General features: G+C 56.2%; 6 protein-coding genes and 1 pseudogene across 7 annotated transcripts; all 7 read right to left on the reverse strand.

Moving 5' to 3' along the window:
* Nucleotides 1-1523: 1523 nt before the first annotated feature.
* LBRM_31_2550 (putative ADP-ribosylation factor) lies at nucleotides 1524-2072 on the reverse strand (the record flags this gene model as incomplete). Its single annotated transcript, XM_001567198.2, has 1 exon — nucleotides 1524-2072. The coding sequence occupies one exon, from the start codon at nucleotides 2070-2072 to the stop codon at nucleotides 1524-1526; it is 549 nt and encodes a 182-aa protein (XP_001567248.1).
* Nucleotides 2073-4493: 2421 nt separating this feature from the next.
* On the reverse strand, nucleotides 4494-5192 carry LBRM_31_2560 (phosphatidylethanolaminen-methyltransferase-lik e protein; the record flags this gene model as incomplete). The annotated part of the gene is made up of 1 exon (XM_001567199.1): nucleotides 4494-5192. One exon carries the CDS (start codon nucleotides 5190-5192, stop codon nucleotides 4494-4496), a length of 699 nt encoding a protein of 232 aa, XP_001567249.1.
* A 1018-nt stretch (nucleotides 5193-6210) lies between these two features.
* LBRM_31_2570 lies at nucleotides 6211-6969 on the reverse strand (annotated as a pseudogene). Its single transcript has one exon. A coding segment is annotated over exon 1 (759 nt).
* A 1733-nt stretch (nucleotides 6970-8702) lies between these two features.
* LBRM_31_2580 (putative 3'-nucleotidase/nuclease precursor) lies at nucleotides 8703-9842 on the reverse strand (the record flags this gene model as incomplete). Its single annotated transcript, XM_001567200.1, has 1 exon — nucleotides 8703-9842. The coding sequence occupies one exon, from the start codon at nucleotides 9840-9842 to the stop codon at nucleotides 8703-8705; it is 1140 nt and encodes a 379-aa protein (XP_001567250.1).
* A 1484-nt stretch (nucleotides 9843-11326) lies between these two features.
* LBRM_31_2590 (helicase-like protein) lies at nucleotides 11327-12415 on the reverse strand (the record flags this gene model as incomplete). The annotated part of the gene is made up of 1 exon (XM_001567201.2): nucleotides 11327-12415. One exon carries the CDS (start codon nucleotides 12413-12415, stop codon nucleotides 11327-11329), a length of 1089 nt encoding a protein of 362 aa, XP_001567251.2.
* A 3208-nt stretch (nucleotides 12416-15623) lies between these two features.
* Nucleotides 15624-16655, reverse strand: LBRM_31_2600 (putative 3,2-trans-enoyl-CoA isomerase,mitochondrial precursor; the record flags this gene model as incomplete). The annotated part of the gene is made up of 1 exon (XM_001567202.1): nucleotides 15624-16655. One exon carries the CDS (start codon nucleotides 16653-16655, stop codon nucleotides 15624-15626), a length of 1032 nt encoding a protein of 343 aa, XP_001567252.1.
* Nucleotides 16656-17102: 447 nt separating this feature from the next.
* LBRM_31_2610 (putative aminopeptidase) lies at nucleotides 17103-17459 on the reverse strand (the record flags this gene model as incomplete). Its single annotated transcript, XM_001567203.1, has 1 exon — nucleotides 17103-17459. One exon carries the CDS (start codon nucleotides 17457-17459, stop codon nucleotides 17103-17105), a length of 357 nt encoding a protein of 118 aa, XP_001567253.1.
* Nucleotides 17460-17546: the final 87 nt, after the last annotated feature.

The following is a 17546-nucleotide window of genomic DNA, read 5'->3' on the forward strand; positions in this document are numbered from 1 at the left end:
TTCAACACTTCGACAGCCCACTTCATGCGAAAGGAAGCACATTGACGCACACGAACAGCGGCAGCCACCAGGCCTCTGGTAGAGACGCAAAAGGGTTCCTCACTGACATCCATCGCTGGTCATCCGTTGAAGCAGCCGCAACGACGATCTTCTCGCCTCTCACGCACGTGCCACATTGGCTTGACAGCGCCACCACTGCTGGTTGTTGTACGTTTCGTGCACACTCCTGGCAAGCTCCTGTCACCTCCCGCATCCATGAAAGGGAGTACGTGCGGCGGGTAGCCGGCAGACACACGGCGAGGTGCCTGCGCGCTCAGCAATCGAAACATCGACGACTGAGCGTTTCTTTTTTTTTTTTGCCTCCGCATGCCCAACCCCACCGCGTACACGTGCGCTGACAGGCGCACCCCACCACCCCTTCCTCGCCTACCGATCCGGCACCACGGCCAAAACACTGCTCGCCTAGGGCGAACCGTCCCTACCGTCGACAATCAGGGGCCACGCGCCATAGAGGCATTTCACGTCCCCCTCGCTCCTTCTTCGCACGCACGCTGCACCATCGGCCCTGCTCGGGGGCGGCGGCGTCTGCCGTGCAGGTAACAGGGGATGCCGACCTGGCGTGTGCGACCAGTGAAGAGGTCCGCGATCCATGCGATTCGCGTCACCTCTGCGGGCACTGCCGATTTCAACAGCTTGTCAGCCTTCCTGCCGTGTCCCTACTCGCAAGGGCCAGAGGCGGGCTCAAACGGGAGGCGCACGCGGTGGGCTCGCTGCGCCAGCAGTAGCGCCCCAATGCATCGGAGTATGCCATCCACCACCGTTGTAGCGCCCGTGCTGAGCGCCACGATGAGGGAGAGTGAGGCCGTAACAACACACACACACATACACACAACACTTGCCTTCCTGTGTCCTAGCGGAGCGGGTCGACTTCGCACCACGTCAGGTCCCAGCCCCACCGCTTCACACTCAGCGCGGGAGCTGCATGCAAGGGGACTGCTGCCTCTTGCCGCGGTGCCTGTGAGTTGATTACACCTAGACAGCACCGCAGCCGCTGCTGGCTTGACGACTGCCTGCGCCGCACCATCTGCCCACAGCGAGTAAGGAGTCTTTGCAAAGCGGGAGCGATGTTGGATGCGTGGCGCTAGCCTTTCTTCGTCTGGAGAGTCGGCCTCGTTCCCAGCCAGCGGGTGAAGTCGAGCATAAAACGAAAGTGGCGTGGTTCACAGCCGTTAGTGCGGCAGAGGCCACACGCACCTGCACACGAAGTCACGCGTCAGCGCTGACGTGTGCGTGAGGAGAGACAAGCGATATTCACAAGCAAAGCGATAAAAAAACACACTAAAAAGGAAAAGACAAAGCCCATCTTGTTCATCTGCACTAAATTTCCCCCCTCCCCTCCGCCCTCAGCTCTGTTGGAGGAGCTGCCACGATCCTGACCCGCTGTCGGAGGGTCACCGTTCGTGAAGCACGTAGATGGGCTGTCGATCGGAACTAAATTCTTACCTGACGTGCACCACCTCTCACTATTGCATGGTGACAGAGATGTTGCTGGACAGCCAGTCAAGGCCTTCGTAGAGGCCCTGCGCCGTCGTGGCGCAGCACCCCTGAATGTACCACCGCCGATTACGTACGCTCTGAAGGCCAAGCTTCTCCGTAACCTGCGTTGTCGTCAGTGCATTGGGCAGATCCTGCTTATTTGCGAACACGAGAAGCACTGCATTACGCAGCTCCTCCTCGGCCAAGATCTTGTCCAGCTCCTCCTTCGCTAGAGACATTCGCTCCGGGTCATTGCTGTCCACGACAAAGATGACGCCGTTGGAGCCCTGGTAGTAGTAGTGCCACAGGGAGCGCAACTTTTGCTGACCGCCGACATCCCACATGGTGAACTTGAGGTTCTTATACTCGACCGTCTCAACGTTGAACCCGATGGTCGGCGTCGTCGTCACAACCTCGCCTAGCTTCAGCTTGTAGATGATCGTGGTCTTGCCAGCCGCATCCAGACCGACCATGATAATGCGCACTTCCTTCTTGCCCATAAGAGAGCTGAAGGCGGAGGCTAACCACTGTCCCATGTCTAGTCGAAGGGCAGATGTATCGAGAGAGCAAGCGCGACTGTGAGTCACTGACCCTGGGGGACGGAGGGGAAGAGAAGGAAGGGAGAGCGAGAGCGAGAGGAGGCGGCAATGGCAGGTGCTGAGGGTGCGTGTGTACGTGCACGTGCTGGTCATTTATGTGGGGCAGGGACAAAGAGGCAAGGATGCTCAGAGGGAGAGGAGGAGGGGGGTTAGTGAAAAGGGAAGAAATGATCGAAGGTGAATTAGCAGAAAACTGCTCGCATGACGTAGGGAGCGAGGAAAGTCCCATTCCAGTCGAAGCCGTTGTGCAGCGTCTTGACAGGCGCCTCTCGCCCACGGCAGATAATAAGAGGTGTGTGTCATCTCCTTACTACACTTACGCGTTCATCTTTGTTGGGAGTGCTGTCATTCTGATCGATATCACACGCATCCATGCGCTTATGCAAAATAAAGCGAAAGAGAAAAAAAAGGCGCTGATGAGGGACGCAAATACTTCAGAGCGGAAAAAGAAAAATGAAGGAGGCGGCGGGCAAACACACTGAGGGAGCCAACGGAACGAACATCCCCCCCCCCCCCACACACACACACACGCACGCGGGAAAGAGAGAAGGTCGCTTCGAGGGTGTGAGACACCGCAATGCTCGGCGACAAGGGAGAATTCCAAAGAAGAGTCCAGATAGAAAAGAGAAAGCTAATAAGAGAGATTCGCGTACGTTAACTGCGCATGCACGCCGGTTGGTCTGCATGTGAGTGTGACCCTTTGATGTGTGAATATTTCTCGTCCTCTCTGGTGTGAGATCAGAAGGAGAGAGGGGAAAGAGGAGAAGGTCACTATTGGTCTGAGGTGGTTCCTCTTCGTTTTCTAACCTGTTATAGGCGATGCTACCAACACCTGTTGGACATCACCTGGTGGGAGGGAAGACTGACTTCTGCATTCCATTCTGAAAAAAAAATCACTGATCAGCTTTCTGATGACTTCTACGAAGGTGCAGAGTTCACCCCTTCCCTTTTCCATAATGTCTCACCCGGTGGTTGACGTGATGGGTGGCTGCTCAGGTGGGACTGGCTTAAACTCACCGAGAGGGTAGAAAAACACCAGTTCGTATTCCCCCAAGAGAACAGAGAGGAAAGAGAGCTGCCATGCCCCCCTTCCTACCACACGCAGTATAGGCCCGCATGACGCAACCGGATGCCGACCGGGAAGAGAAATAGCAGAGGCCCCCTCCCCCTTCTACGAGAGGGGCCAAACGCACTTTTGCAGTTGAAGAGGAGAGGGGAAAGAGGGAGCTCAGGGCACAGACCCATCAAGCTCCGTGACTGAGGCGTTCGAAACACGAAGAAAAGGAAGAGAAACGAGTTGGCACGACGGGAGGGAGGCGCACCTCTGCACGTGAATCCCCCTCCCTCCCTCCAAAGCCCACATTCCTACACACACATGCATGTCAATCGGACTCGCTCAACACCAACACAGTGAAATTCGAGGTTGTCTTGTTGTGTTGTTGTCACTCTGTGGAGTGGGGGGTCGCTCCCACGTACAGGTTAGAGAGGACAAACGGCAAGGAGAAACGAGAGTCGCAGTCATTCAGCGATCTCCGGTACACCTTTACTGTAGTAGGCCTGCGCTGCTGTGCATATTTCGCTAGCCCACTGCTTCACCTCATAACTTGTGAGGCGAAGGAAGACGCTCTAGGCGTTGAAGAAGAGAAGCACACACGCGTACATTTCACGTGAGGTATGTGGCGAGCGGTGGCAAGGGACTGTGGACGTTCGCTTCCTCACCAGACACGCCACTTGCGTAGGCAAAGGTAGCGGCAGACCCATTCAGTGTGCAGATTCGGGTCAGGCACCCCTCGTTTACTAGAGCGCCTTTTCTTCTACCACGAGCGTTTTCTTTGGTTTGGTGGTGGTGGTGGCGGTGGTGGTAGTTGACTTCCAGTGGGTCACTGTCCTGTGGTGCGTCGAGCGAAAGGATGAGAGGGGGGTGGGGAAGAGGAGGGGTGTACTCACAAGTGAACAGGCGCATGCCCGAAAGCAGTGTGGCTCATGTGCGGGCTATCGGCATCAGCAGCGCAGATGAGCTTCTATGCACTGAAAGGATGCTCCACCAAGGAGAATTCTTCTCACGCACGCGCCATGATGTTTTCAGCTCCGTCCCAGCAGCGACTACGTCTGGCGAAAGAGAAGGAGAAGCTGCAGTAGTCTTGAGAGCTACAGAGCGGCGTTTCTTAAGCCTTTGGCTTCAGCAGCGAGTGAAGAGTCATGGGGTATGGGCGTGAGGCGTCGAGTCTTCTCACTGGAGAGACCTGCGAGATGAATGGATGGATGGGGTGGTGGTGGTGGTACGCACCCAGCGCGTACTCCATTCCAAGGAAAAACACTGATGAGTCCCATAGTCAGCCGATAAGCCGTTTATTGTTTTTATATATTTTTGTGTTTTTGCCTTCCTACGTCATCTTCGTCACCGAGGCAGCGACTTCCTGGGCCTCCCCCGCGCTTGCTGTAGATCATGGCCGTAAAGGGGGACTCGAAGTATCTGGTCGACACGTGATACACGAGCGCGACCAAGCCCGTGAGTAGCACCCCGACAGCGTTGTTTTGGATAATGGAGGCGGCCAGGAAGTTCAGCGTGGCTCCGAGGTACATGGGGTTGTCAAAGTGGCTAAACGGAAAGGCAGTTACGCGCTCGTCCATCAGGATGTCAAAGTAGTCGCCCAGGTACGTGCCCGTGACACCGAGGCGGAGAAAGGACGATACAACAAGCGTCGTGCCAGACAGTAGCAGTGCAGTACCGGTCCCCCTCATAACGCTGCGCGCGAAACCGGCGCTGTCAGGGCCAAAGGCATGCGTGCAGAGAATGGGGAAGACAGAGCTCGGGGTATGCACCATGGCATTGCGAAATAGGTAGTCGCGCAGCACACTGGCGACAAAGATGCCAGCCGCCAAGAGGTAGGCGCCAGCCTTTTTGCTTCCCACTGCCTTCTCAATCGTGTGACGACGGTATTCATTACGGGCAACGACGTTCCACACCGTCGGCAGCCCCGCAATGGCCACAGCGGCCATGCCAATAGAGCGGTAGTGGATGCTGCCCGCTACTGGGATCGTGGCCGAGTACGGCATCCTTCTCTTGTTATTTGAACTGAAGTGCACGCCCCAAAAAGTAGCGAGACTGCAGGCGATGGCTCCCTCGATGCGCTGGCGAGAGGCGGATACGCGATGAAAGGGAGGCGGCGTGAAAACGAGAAGAAAAAGAGGAGGCAAGCGGAGAAAGCCGGAAGATGGCTAATGCGGGGGACATGACGATGCACAAGGGGAGAAGAATGAGCAGCGATATGGCAGGCAGTGCTTCTGATGATGAGAGAGCGACTGACTTCACATAAGTGGAACCCTCAAGAAGTCTTCACTCAAATTGAGGCTTGCAGAGTGCCACCGAGTTCTGCCTCGACTCCGTTTGCTTGTCCGGAAGAAGTGCACCACTTGCCTCGAAGTGCGTAGGGGGAGAGATGCACACGCGCACACAAGCGGCATCGAGATACCTCTACAATGGCCAATACGACAAAATACCCACAAAGAAATCTCTGATCTTGGATGGTCATGAAGAACTTCAAACTGTGCGCGCGAGAGGAAAATAAGAAAGGGGAAAGCGGAGGGGGAAAAGGGATCAGATTTCGTTCCTGCGCCCCCATTGCCTGTTGAATATCAACCGTCTCTCAGCTTTTATCGCTCGAGAGGCGGGAAGGAATCAGCGGAAGGCGTGGCTCGCATATTGCGAAAAGGCAAAGGGCCGAGAGAATCCCCCCTAAAAAAACTGTGGACATCAGTACTGTCCTACGTAAAGGATAGCGATGCTATGCTATGGCGCTGTCGCACTGAGATACGCTACTAGCATGCGCGGCGAGTATAATGTTGACCGTGACATCGACTTGGTGTGCAGTACTGAGCCCCTTTCGTCCTCCCCGCTCAAAGCGAAACAAGCAGAAAAGAGATGCGGATAGGGCTTTCACAGCCTCTGATCATGTCAGGCAAGAAAGAGAAGAGAGAGCAAATGAGAAACCTACAGAACAGGCTTCACAGACAACTCGAAAAGGACAGAATGCCAATGCGGTGAGTACTTTCCCTGTCCTGGCGTTGTTGTGACTTACGAGCTTCTGTTTGTGTGTGGAGAGAGACGAGCATAGCCAACATCGTAGAGGACGGGGTTAGGGAGGGGACGAAGAAAACAAATTCCAACCAATGATGAACTGAAGAGGGGGGTGCACTGAAATATTCGGCTACCGCCTCTGCACAGCGCGTCTTTCTGGTTGCTCGCATACGCCACTTCCAGATTGTTAGAGAAGACGTTCAGACTTGCGTAGTATTCTTTGCTCCATAGCCGCAGATAGTCCCCAGCCGCGGGGTCCTCCGCTATGGAATCCCAGTACGCGTGCACCGGTATCTTCGCCTCCTTAAAGTCAATGGTAACTGTCTGCGCATTGATGCTGTCGTTGCTCTGCCGGTACTCGTTGGAAAACATCGTCGTATCGTGCAGCAGTTGGTGGATGTTGCCCATGAAGTGAATCATTAGCGCCAGACGCTGCCTAGCACACCCAATAGTGGCGTTGGCGTTTTGGATTACAGAGTTCAGCAATGAATTGATGGAGGTGACGTCCACCATCTGAATTGGGCTGAGCTCGAGGGTTGAGTTCTCATCTTGATAGTACGGCACCATTCTCAAGCGCCAGTTGAAGTTCGTCATGAATCCAGACTAGAGTCGGTCTCCAGCCCACGGCGCCAGTTGCACGATATCCGGCGACGTGGGCCGGAGGGGCCAGTAAGGGGCGAACACCTTGGCGGCGGCATTCGTCTTCTTCCCCAGCTCTGCATCTAGGCGGTGCTGCAGAATGAGGGGGATAGTCATGTGGTCCTTGCTTCACCACGCTGTAGAGTGACGTGTTGCCGCACAGAGGAGAATCAGCACCGCCACGACGTCGAGCGCCGCTGTTCGGGCTGAGTACGCACTGGCGTACGCTACATTCGTTTACGAGATTGGGTGGAGGGGAGCTTGACTAGAGTCCAGCGCAGCTGTCGTTTGTGTGTGTGATGAGAGTGGTGTATTGGCCTCGTCTCCCCGGGCCACTCATCCCTCGAAGTTCATCGTCATTGTTTGCACTATTGACGAACGCGAAAGGAGTACAACAGAGAAGAGTTTTTGAAGACAAGGGACGAGCGAGGTGGCCGACGCTGAACATGGCTGCTGGTAGAGAGGTCGTCGCTCACAAAGAACAACTGCCCCTTCCATCAAGGGTGTTGATCATCTATGCTTTTTTTTTTAGCCAGCAAGTGCGTCGCCGAGGCATCAAAGCACGCAAGACTGATTGCATCCCTTCCGCATATTCACGAGTATGGCGAGAATGACTCTGCGCAACATCAACTAAACAAACACATGCGTGCCTCATGGAGGAAAGGAGGGGGGCGCGAGGACATGGGCAAATATCCTCAGCACCAGCATTTGGCGCTCGCTCACATGCCATCTCCGGCACGTATCATGCCCAGCTGTGGGCTATTCCATAGCATACATACGCGGTGTCCATAGGGTGCCTGTTGTCGACCGCCTTTTTCGGCCGTTGCGCCTTTCGCCCTAACCTGGAGGTGACGTCTCCCAAGGTCTTTACGAGCAACGGAAGCCGAAAACAAGAAGTTCAAACGCTAGGGGGACATACGCTAGGCGAGTCCACCTTCAGATTCCCCTCCCTACTCCTCCTGGCTGTCCTGATTGCGGCGTATCTCCACGATAACGGTGCAGGGACGGGAAGAGGACTCCGAAACCCCCCCCCCCCCCAAAAAAAAAAGGAATAGCGCGGCCATTTCCTCACCAGGCATGCGCTGCGGAAGTAAGAAGACACAAATGAGACAAGCGACTGAGACGGGAGATCAACAAATCACGAAGAAGAGCAAAACAGAAAGGGGAGTGGGGGTGCTGAAAACAAAACAAAAAGGAGGCGTTCATCTGCTGCCGTCGCACTGCCTGTTTGGCGTTGTTCCTCTTCCCTCTTCCCCTCCCCCCATATCCAGCGACTGAGTCTGTCGAGCAGACATCCACATCTCTGGCGGAGTCCTCTTTTTTTTTTAGTTCTCTTTTTTTCACGGTTCCCCTTTAAAGAGCTCTTCGCACTCCGTGCCGCTTATCGGCCTTTAGAGGGGGGCCATTTTTTTTTTTTTTTGCAATGATGAGTGGCGCCAGCTCATTTCATTTTTGCGTCGTTCCCCCCTTTTGCCATTTTCTCGCCCCCCCCCCCCCTCCCTCACTCCTGATGCGGGGTATTTTCAGAGGTAGTGAAGGAAAGACAAACCCCCTCCCCTCGTAACCACAGTAATCACTAATTTCTGCGCAGCAGAGACGTGCGGCACAGATGGGCAGGTGTAGGGGAGGGGCGCCGGGTTGCTGCTAGTGGCTCCATTGTCAGACAGCCTCCCTCTGTGGTGCCATTTTGGGGTCAAAGGCAACAGCGAGGAAGAACACAGGGACGAAATCCTCCACAAGACGGAGAGGAGCTTGACAAGAAGGTGAAGAGGCGCAAGGGACACAAGGCCGTGTTGTTCTCCCCCTGAGTTCTCTGAGTGGCGTTCACTAGCGCGGCCTCTCATGCCGTACTACTCAGAAATAGGCCCATATGGGCCAAAGCGTTTGTGCTTCTGCACGCAGGACTTGAAGGCGAAGATAACGAGAGTGGCGATAACAAAGCCGGCAATAAAGAGTACCACGGCGATCAAAGCCGTCACACCGGCGCTGATACCCTTCTGAACGTAGTAGTGGCGCACGGTAGCGTTGTTTTCTGTGTCGACCTCGCTCTGGATGTTCTGAAGGCCCCTCAGAATAATTTCGGCGCTGACCGGCTTCAGCGTTGTGTTCAGTACCTTGGCGAGACGGTAACCAGCAAGCAGCACCTGACGCTCGGAAATCTGCTTGGCGTTCTTCTTGTACTCGTCCGAGAGCGTGGCACCATCCTCGGCGCCGGGGTAGGCGTACTTCAGCGCCAGGTTGTAGGTCTCATTCGAGATCTCTGTAGCCTTTACGAGATTCTTATCGGCATCTGTCAGCGTATCCGCGTATGTTGCCTCCAGGTAGTCGGCAAACTCGTTCAGACTTGCGTAGTCATCCTTGCTCAGTGGACGCGGCATATCTTCCCCAGCGTGGCCCTCTGCCATCGAGTCCCAGTAGGCGTGCAGTGCCATCTTCGTTCCCTTGGAGTCTATGATGACGTGCTGTTTGTTGCCGCCGAGGTCGCCCTCCGGATACTCGTTAGAGAAGATATTGGCATTGTGTAGCGGCTGGTGGATGTCCCCCATAAAGTGTATCAAGAGCGCCAGAGAGTGGACTATGATATCTGAGTTAGAGATAGCCCTTTGCAGGGCCGTCTCCAGCATCGGGATGACGGAGGCAACGTTTACCGTCTGCACGGGACTTACGTCCAAGGTGAAGCTGGGGTCTGGGTAGTAGGGTGTCGTGATGAAGTGCCACGTCGACAATGCACTGAAGCCAACCTTCTTGAGGTCATCCGCCCACGGTGCCGCCTGCACCATGTCGGGGCTTTGCGGGTAGGGGCCGGATAGGGAGAGCACCTTAGCGGCCAGGTTGCCCTTCTCGACAAGAGACGCCTCCATGTGCCGTTCTGCAATGAGTGCCACGGCCATGTGGCCTTTGCTCCACCACGCGCTGACCGGGAGAGCAGCGATGCAAAGCACCGCCAGCGCCAGCAGCGCCATGGGAAGGCGGGGCGCTCGTTGAGCCATGGCTGCCGTAGGGTGCGAGGGAGAGCAGGGGAGTGATGGGGCTTGGGCGAGGCGGGGGTGGGGGTGGGGGTGGTGGACTGTACGGCTAATCGTGACGAGGGTCTGCGCTATAGTTTTGTGATGAAGGGGTAGTGGAAAACAATTTGAAGGAAACCCCAACGCTGCAGAGGAGAGAGCGTCTACGAGGACCCGCAGGGCAAGAGGGCGACGGGAAAGGGAATCCCCAGCGGTACGGGTGTATGTATGTATATATATGCGCGCGCGTGTGTGTGTGTGTGTGTGCCAGGAGGGAGAGGAGGGGTGAAAAGCCACTGGAGCGTTTGGCGAACTCAGTCCTTTTCAGGGAGGTGCCATAGGAGGACGGAGGATTCCCTCCCATCTCACACTCGGGTCATGCCAATGGCAAACTGGTAGCCTGGGAGCCATCGCAAACGCCTCGCTGTTGGTAATGCAGTTCGAACAACTAGGCAGCGGATGAGATGTCAACTTGAACGAAAGGAAAGACACACGACGGAGTATCAACACCGGAGCTGCTCTCCTCACTCGCGCGAGGTATTCCTTCGTGCAGTTGCGCACGGTCGAGAGGCAGACGGGGCTTCATCGATGCTCGGAGTGTGGGAACGACCTTCACTTCTGTTTTCGGAGACTTGGCGCGTGCTGCTGTCGCCGCTGCCTATCGAAGAATATCTGCAGCCGGGACGGGTCGTGGCCGAGCGTCTATATCACCATTGGTAGCGCAGTACTGCGGTGGTTATGCGCTCTTTCCCATCACTTCTCTAGCACGAGGTGCTCTAGCTTTACTATCCGATTCACAGTCCCGCTGTGTCGTTCGTCTTCCACACTGTGGGGATTGACCAATCGATAGACAGCCACGGGATTCTCCTGCTCTATTCTGTAACACCAATACACTGCCTGTATGCCGTCGTGCGGATTGGAATCACTGTCAAGCAGAATAGCGATATGTCAACACCGGTGAGGTCGAGGCCGGTTCCGTCTGCGCGGGTGCTGCTGATGAAAAAAAAAAAGAAACGCCTCTGACTGCACTGCAAGTGCAGAGTTCGTGGCAGTGGAGGTCGGAGCGTGATCTGGTGGTTGTGAGGCGCCATTCGTTTGAGTCTTGCTGGTTGTCATTGAAGAGTCGCGCGTGGAGAAACTCTCACCTCCAGCACTAGTCAACTTTTTTCGTGTCACTCAATCTGCATTGCACGCCTGTAGTCTGCTTGCTGCCTTGAATGGACGAGGCAACACTTCATTCACGTTTCTCTCAGCGAGAGCCTTGACAAGAGTTCTCGCACAAGTTGAGAATAGCGACTCCTCAAGAACATTGTCATCCTCTTCGATACCACCAGTGAGGAGTTCTACGTTCAGACTCAGCCAGTCGTGTTTTGCACGTGGAAGAAAACTGCCAGCAGGAGCGGAGGGCATCCCCACCTGCCTGTCGCGCTCACAGAACATCTCCATAGTATTCCCATCAGATGCGGCATTCAGAGACAACGATGTCGCACAGAATTTTCACCATTGTGAGGCTCATCGAAAGAGCTACACGGCCCTTGAACATGACGAATGGCCTCCCCTTGGGTCTCAGCTGAGCTGCTCCCGTACAGCCGCGTGTGCAACAACATCTGAGAAAGCATCACTTGAGGTTTTTCGAGATTCATCACGGCCTTGGTCAAATCGCTTTCGCGGGATCCATCAATTGTCATTATCGTTCTTGTGTCACCGCTTCCACAGAGCGTTTTTCCGAGGACGGCACTCTGCACCGAAAGATACTCCTTGAAGAGATCTATTGATCGTGTAATCCGAACAAACAAGGGGGCAAGAGGACCACGGCGGCGCAGTTTCAGCCGCATCACGTCAAGAAGTTTCAGCGTCCCTGACACCTTCCGTATACAGCTGAGTCGTTCGCACGCTGAGGACGGTTGGTGCGATGTGCAGCAGCCTTTCATCCTTATCAGTGTGGAAGTCACGGATGAAAAAACAGATGCACGTAGCACTCGCAGAGGCGCGTGAGGCGGCTGTTGTTGTGGAGCTCTTATGATTGCACCAGGGCGTAGTACGCTTGCTGCCTCGGTGTGAGCGGGATGGGAGGGAGGGGTGTTGGCGCCGTTGTACTTGGGCGGCAGCTGGATGTCGACGTTGGCCTTGACGCGACGTAGCAGAAATGACTGCGGTCCTTTTTGAAGGTACTCGAGAAGCAAAACGCGCTCTTCACCACGCGCTGCTGCCGGCCTTTTCGACACTTCTCGGTTACCTATATTGTCGCAGCTTTTCTTCTCTCTTTGCTCACTGACTCGCAGTCCCCAGCGCCTTGAGAGGGCCGCCACTGCCTCACGCGGAGGCTGCTGATCGGCATCGTCGTGGATGGAGAGCTGTGGCCCAACGTACTCTAGCACTCTTGGCAGCTCCGTCAAGTCGTTCTGCAGAAGAGTGCCCGTGATACTTAGGCACCTAGGACATGCTGCTTTGTGAAGAGTCCGCAGGAGCTTGCAGTCAAGTCTCTTCATCCAGTGCCCTCCCTCCCCGATGGTAACGTCCCTGTGGAGGAGGAGGGTGAGGGCGCCACGGTTCATCATGATGGATTTTCAGCTGGCAAGCAGAGCTCCACTGACGGTCTTCACCAGCACGCTCACGGGCACAACTTGCGTCCAGTGCACGCGCGGAGTTTCTCGCCGCTCAAAGGCGCGACGGCGTCGTTTGCGCAGCGGCGATCGAAGCGTTTGCGCGAGCCTTGCGCGTGCCGTGGGTACTCCGCCGCGTGTACCCACGGCACGCCCAGCACCGCGACGTCTTTGTCCAGGCCTCCAGTTTGAAGAGCGGAATAGCAATGAGGCACACGCCAAACAGGCCGCCCCTCGAGCTGTCCTGCCGAGGCCCGTTTCATCTGCAGTGATACCGCGCAGAACGAGCTCATGGAGAGCCAGTAGCCAGCGCATGCCCTCTCGCTGATGCCAGAGAAGTCGTAGCGAGCGTGTGGTGCCTGTAGAAGCGCTAGAAGCCAACGATTTGAGAGCGTTCGTGGGAAACTTGGCCGGTCGTGCTTTATTGTCAGGAGAAAAAACTCCAGGCACTACTTTTCAGTTAGTGAGGAGCTGCGTTGTGCCCCCCTACCGGTGTGCTGATGCGTGTGTGTGTGCGTGCGGTGATTCTTTCCCCATCCGGTAAGCCGTGATGGTGACGCTCAGCGCGCTGCAAAGGCATTCCTGTGCAGCATACATGGGAAGAATTGGCGATTTCAAGAGACTTGTGTTTCCGTCAGGTGCCGTTGCCGTGGCTCCAGCAACGGGTGGCTTGATGGGGTGCTCGGAATAGCGATTACGTGGGTCACCGGCAGAGGGAACGCGAAGGAGAGTAGGAGGGGAGAAGAGAGATCCTCTGGAAAGTAAAAACAAGGTAAAGCTTTGAGCAGGCGGGCCAGGAGCGCTGTAACCTTCACACCTCACGATGCGATGGCTTTGGTGTCAGCTCTATAGTGCGCTGGCACAAAGCTGCCTTACTTACGCCTTCTCAGTGCGTAGGAGAGCGACGTAGGTGATAGGGAAGTAAAGATGCCGAGTACTTGCAGCTCCTCCCACTGAAGGGCCCTGTTAGAGGCACGCCCAGCTTCGTTCAGTGGCCTCTTTGGCTCGAGCCTTGGTGCTCCGTTGACCGTTACAGGAGGAGGAAAGATCGACAGTGAGGCCTATAGAAACGGTAGAGGGGGTTCAACGCCACTACACTACCCGAGTAGCAGCTCACATGCCGAACCAGCCACAACAAGGGAAACGTACGCGCGATTTCGCCGCTATGCAGTGTGCACCAATATAGTGGTCATATGCATAAAGCGACAACAACGTGGTACAGCACACACACACACAGAAAAAGAAAAAAAAAAAGAAGAAAAAAAAAGAAGAAAAAAAACACACACAAGAGAGAAGCCAAAGGTGCAGGCAAACCGCATGTTCGTGGGACTACCCGCGTTGTTCCACCGCCACGGTTCCATCTTCCTCCCTTTCCCAGGGAAAGACTTCCCCCGCCCCCCCCCCCGTCTCTCTCTCTCTCTCTTTCTTTTTGTCTGAGTACGGCGTGGCGGCGTACTGTAAAATGAGTTCACAGATGAAGTGACACCTCCTATGAAACGAACTTGAGAGAGCGATACGCACTACTTGGGCGAATCCTATTCGCGTGCTCGGGCCCCCATACTATCACACGGCGGCTCACGGCATGCCTGCCCCGCAGTCCATTTTCATCCACATAGCATCTCACAGACTGGTGTTATCAGCTCTGCTGTCGTTCGAGATAATCGATGGAAAAAAGGGGGTCCGCAGAGGGACACTGCATAGAGACGCACATAAGTGCACATGCAACGCAGCTCAGCCCCCTCAAAGAACAAAAAGGCCCGCACTGCACGCAGAAGTGGGCACGAACACCCCCCACACACACTCACCCCCACACCCACACAGATGCGTCTTCAAAGAGAATCTGAGATGTGTGTTAACCAGCAGTAAAGAAATTCCAAACTCGAGGAAGAGACTGGCCGACAGAGAGCGCAAGACTGCACTTTGGTGTCCACCTACTGAAAATACGAGAGGTAGGGACCTATAGAATAACGCTCCGTCGACCGAAAAGAAAAAAGGAATGAGGTAATCACAGAGCTGGAACGGAGGAAAAGAGGCAGAGACAACTGCAGCTGGCGAAGGGGAAGGGGGGTGGAGCCGAACGGAAGGCACCGAGAGCAGAAGTGAGGATGTCGTGGGGTGCAGGGAGAAGGAGGATGAGATCGTCAAGTCAAAAGAGGTTGAACGCGCTCGCGAGTCTCACGCAGCGACGCAGCGCACAGAAGATAACGGGAAACAACGGCGCTGTGAGGTGCGGCGCTGGCGGAGAAGGCGGCGCGCTTCTCTTTCGCTTCTTTTTTTTTCCTTTTTTTTTACTTCGTTTTGAAAGGGAAAAGGGTGATTTTGGGGAGAGCGGTAGAGTCGTGTCCCACGGCGAAGAGACTCTGCAGTGCCATCACGGTAGCCATGAAGTACGCCCAACATACGCAGGTGCTCGCACAGATGGTTTCTCGACCAAGTGGAAAGCAGCAAGGGTGACGCCACCATCGAAGAAGTACTGAGAGCTGCGGCGACAACAGTGAAGTGAGCAAAGGAGAAACGTACCCCCAAAGAAGAGACATGCTACTGGTGATAGTCCCCAAGACACAGGGCAACGAGCGAGCTGAAATGTTGTCAACTCCACGCGTTGGGCCGCCCAGTGGTAGCAAAGGAGTACCCACCGAAAACGAAGATGATGAAGTGGAGAAGAAAAATGGACTCTTTCATCTCGTGCCCACCCCACCGCGTACACGTGCGCTGACAGGCGCACACACCACCCCTTCCTCGCCTACCGATCCGGCACCACGGCCAAAACCCTGCTCGTCTAGGGCGAACCGCCTCTACCGTCGACAGTCGGGGGCCACGCGTCATAGAGGCATTTCACGTCCCCCCTCGCTCCTTCTTCGCACGCACGCGGCGCCATCGGCCCTGCTCGAGACGCGGCGCGCCATGCCAGGAGTGGTCGACAGCGCGTCTATGGGGCACGGGCATACCGCTCTCTCCTGCCGCCGTGCGCCTTCGACAGGACTGAGTGCGTCAAGCGGAAGGGGGTGATGCATACGCATGTGCCTGGGCCCCACAACCTCATCTTGTATAATCCTGAAGAGGGTAGAGGGGTGCAGAGATAGGGTTGTGCAAGGAAGGGCGAGAGTGAAAACAGAAATGGGCCTGCACGCACGCAGGGGATCCGACCGAGCGTCACTTCGCTTTACTTACGAGAGCGGCTCTTGAGGCGCTCCAGGTAGCGCTCCAGGTTGTGTTGCACCTCAGGGTTGAGCACCATTTTCATAAATGCGTCCGTATCGCGCTTCCGGTCTTTATCGGAGGCAAGCATCTGCAGGTACTCACGGCGAACCAGTTCACGCGACATCAAACGGGGCTTCTGTGGCACGCTGAGGAAGCGTTCCGCCTGCTTGTAGGCGACTTCGATCGTCTGCTCCTCATCGGGAGCCACCTCGTCAATCAACCCGAGCTTGTGGGCATCATCAGCCAAGGGTGTCTCACCCAGCTGCAGCATCCGCTCCGCCTGGCGTGAGCCCAGAAGGTGGCAGTACGCTGGCACCGTCCATGGCGGGGCGACAAGTCCTAGCTTCGTCTCGTTAAGGCCGATGCGGTACAGACGGTTGATTTTCGTGGTGTCCTTCGGTCCGCGAGCCATGACGCGGTAGTCGCAACCCATCGCGATGATGCATCCCGCCGCCGGTGCGTTGCCCGTAATGGCCGCGATGATCGGCTTGGGAAAAGAGTTGAAGATCAGCCACATCTCCTGGAAGCTCTGCCAGAAGCCAGACATGCGCTCAGGGTTCGGGTTGTGTACCTCGGCGAGGTCGAGTCCGGCTGAGTAGACTGTCGGAATCGCAGAAGAGATGACTACAGCCTTCGTCTCCTCGTTGCTGCCAAGCCACAGCATCCACTGGTTGAGTTCCTGGAAGAACTCCAGGCTCAGCGAGTTCACCGGGGGACGGGCCAGCTGCACGTTCGTGATGCCCTTGTCACTCGTGTTGATCCTCACAAACTTGGGCACCTCCGTCGGCTTCCTTGGCGGCTCGACCTCTGGTTCCGGGTGGTGGCTGTGCTCGTGCCCGGCATGAGCGGCTTTCGGGGCTTGCTGACAGCCCTGCTGCAGCCCACCAGGCGGTGCCTGCGACTGGAGGCGGTGCTGCGGAAGCTGCAGCAGGGCCGACGTCACGCCGGCAGCGCCGGCACAGCGGGTGAGCGAGGAGGAGATGGCGCGGCGCATCGCTGGGGAGGGCGTACGACGTCACAGAGAAAAGAGTCGGTTCAGCGGGCACGCGTGATATGGCGGGTCTTTTGTAGCGACCTGGCGGGTGGCGGGTGGCGGGGTGGGGGGCGAGTGCCGGGGAGGAAGGAGGTGCGACAAGAGATTCAGGAGCAGGTGGAGGAGAGCGAGGACGGATCAGCCGCGTGCGCGCATGTTGTGGTAGGGCACGCACGCAGTCCAGTGCCCTGAGCGTCGCTCGATGGGGCACACAGCACGAGCACAAGACAGGCAGCGATACGACATCTGTCGTTCCCGCGCCACGCCGCATTGAGACGCATCGCTCTCTTCGGCCAGTCATGCACCGTGGCAGGCTTAGTCGGTGCACTGCGCGTTGGCACCGCAACAGCGGCGTGCTGCCACGCGAGATGAGAACATGCCTGTACAGACTCTGCGCATTATGATGCGTTACAATGAGGTTTCTACGGCGTGCAGGAATTCCCTCGTGCTTAGGTAAGGGGAGACGGCGACGTCGGCACCGATGCGTCGAAGAACTTCAATTCCGCCCTTTTCCTCTACTTCTCGCATGGGAATGACGACGTGCTTGTGCAGCAGTTGTTGCAGGCACAGGAGAAAGCGGTCGAACCCGTGGTCAGCAATCAGCTGCTTAATGGCACTCCGTGCGTGCTGGTACGAAGCTCCTGTGAACTCGTGACCTTTCTCTGAAGCCTGAATGGTGCTCTTCGGTAGCTTCGCAGTCGAGGAAGAGGGTGAGGGGCTGTTGAATTTCGCGCTGCCGCCGCTGTCCGCCTTGTACTTGCGCATTGGCTTGCCCAGTAGCGTGTCGGCGACGCATTGCTCGATCACCTGGCAGATGCCCTCCTTCACGCAAACGCAGCCCCTCAGCGTCGT

Source organism: Leishmania braziliensis, chromosome 31 (genome assembly GCF_000002845.2).
Source record: "Leishmania braziliensis MHOM/BR/75/M2904 complete genome, chromosome 31".
Classification (NCBI taxonomy): domain Eukaryota; phylum Euglenozoa; class Kinetoplastea; order Trypanosomatida; family Trypanosomatidae; genus Leishmania; species Leishmania braziliensis.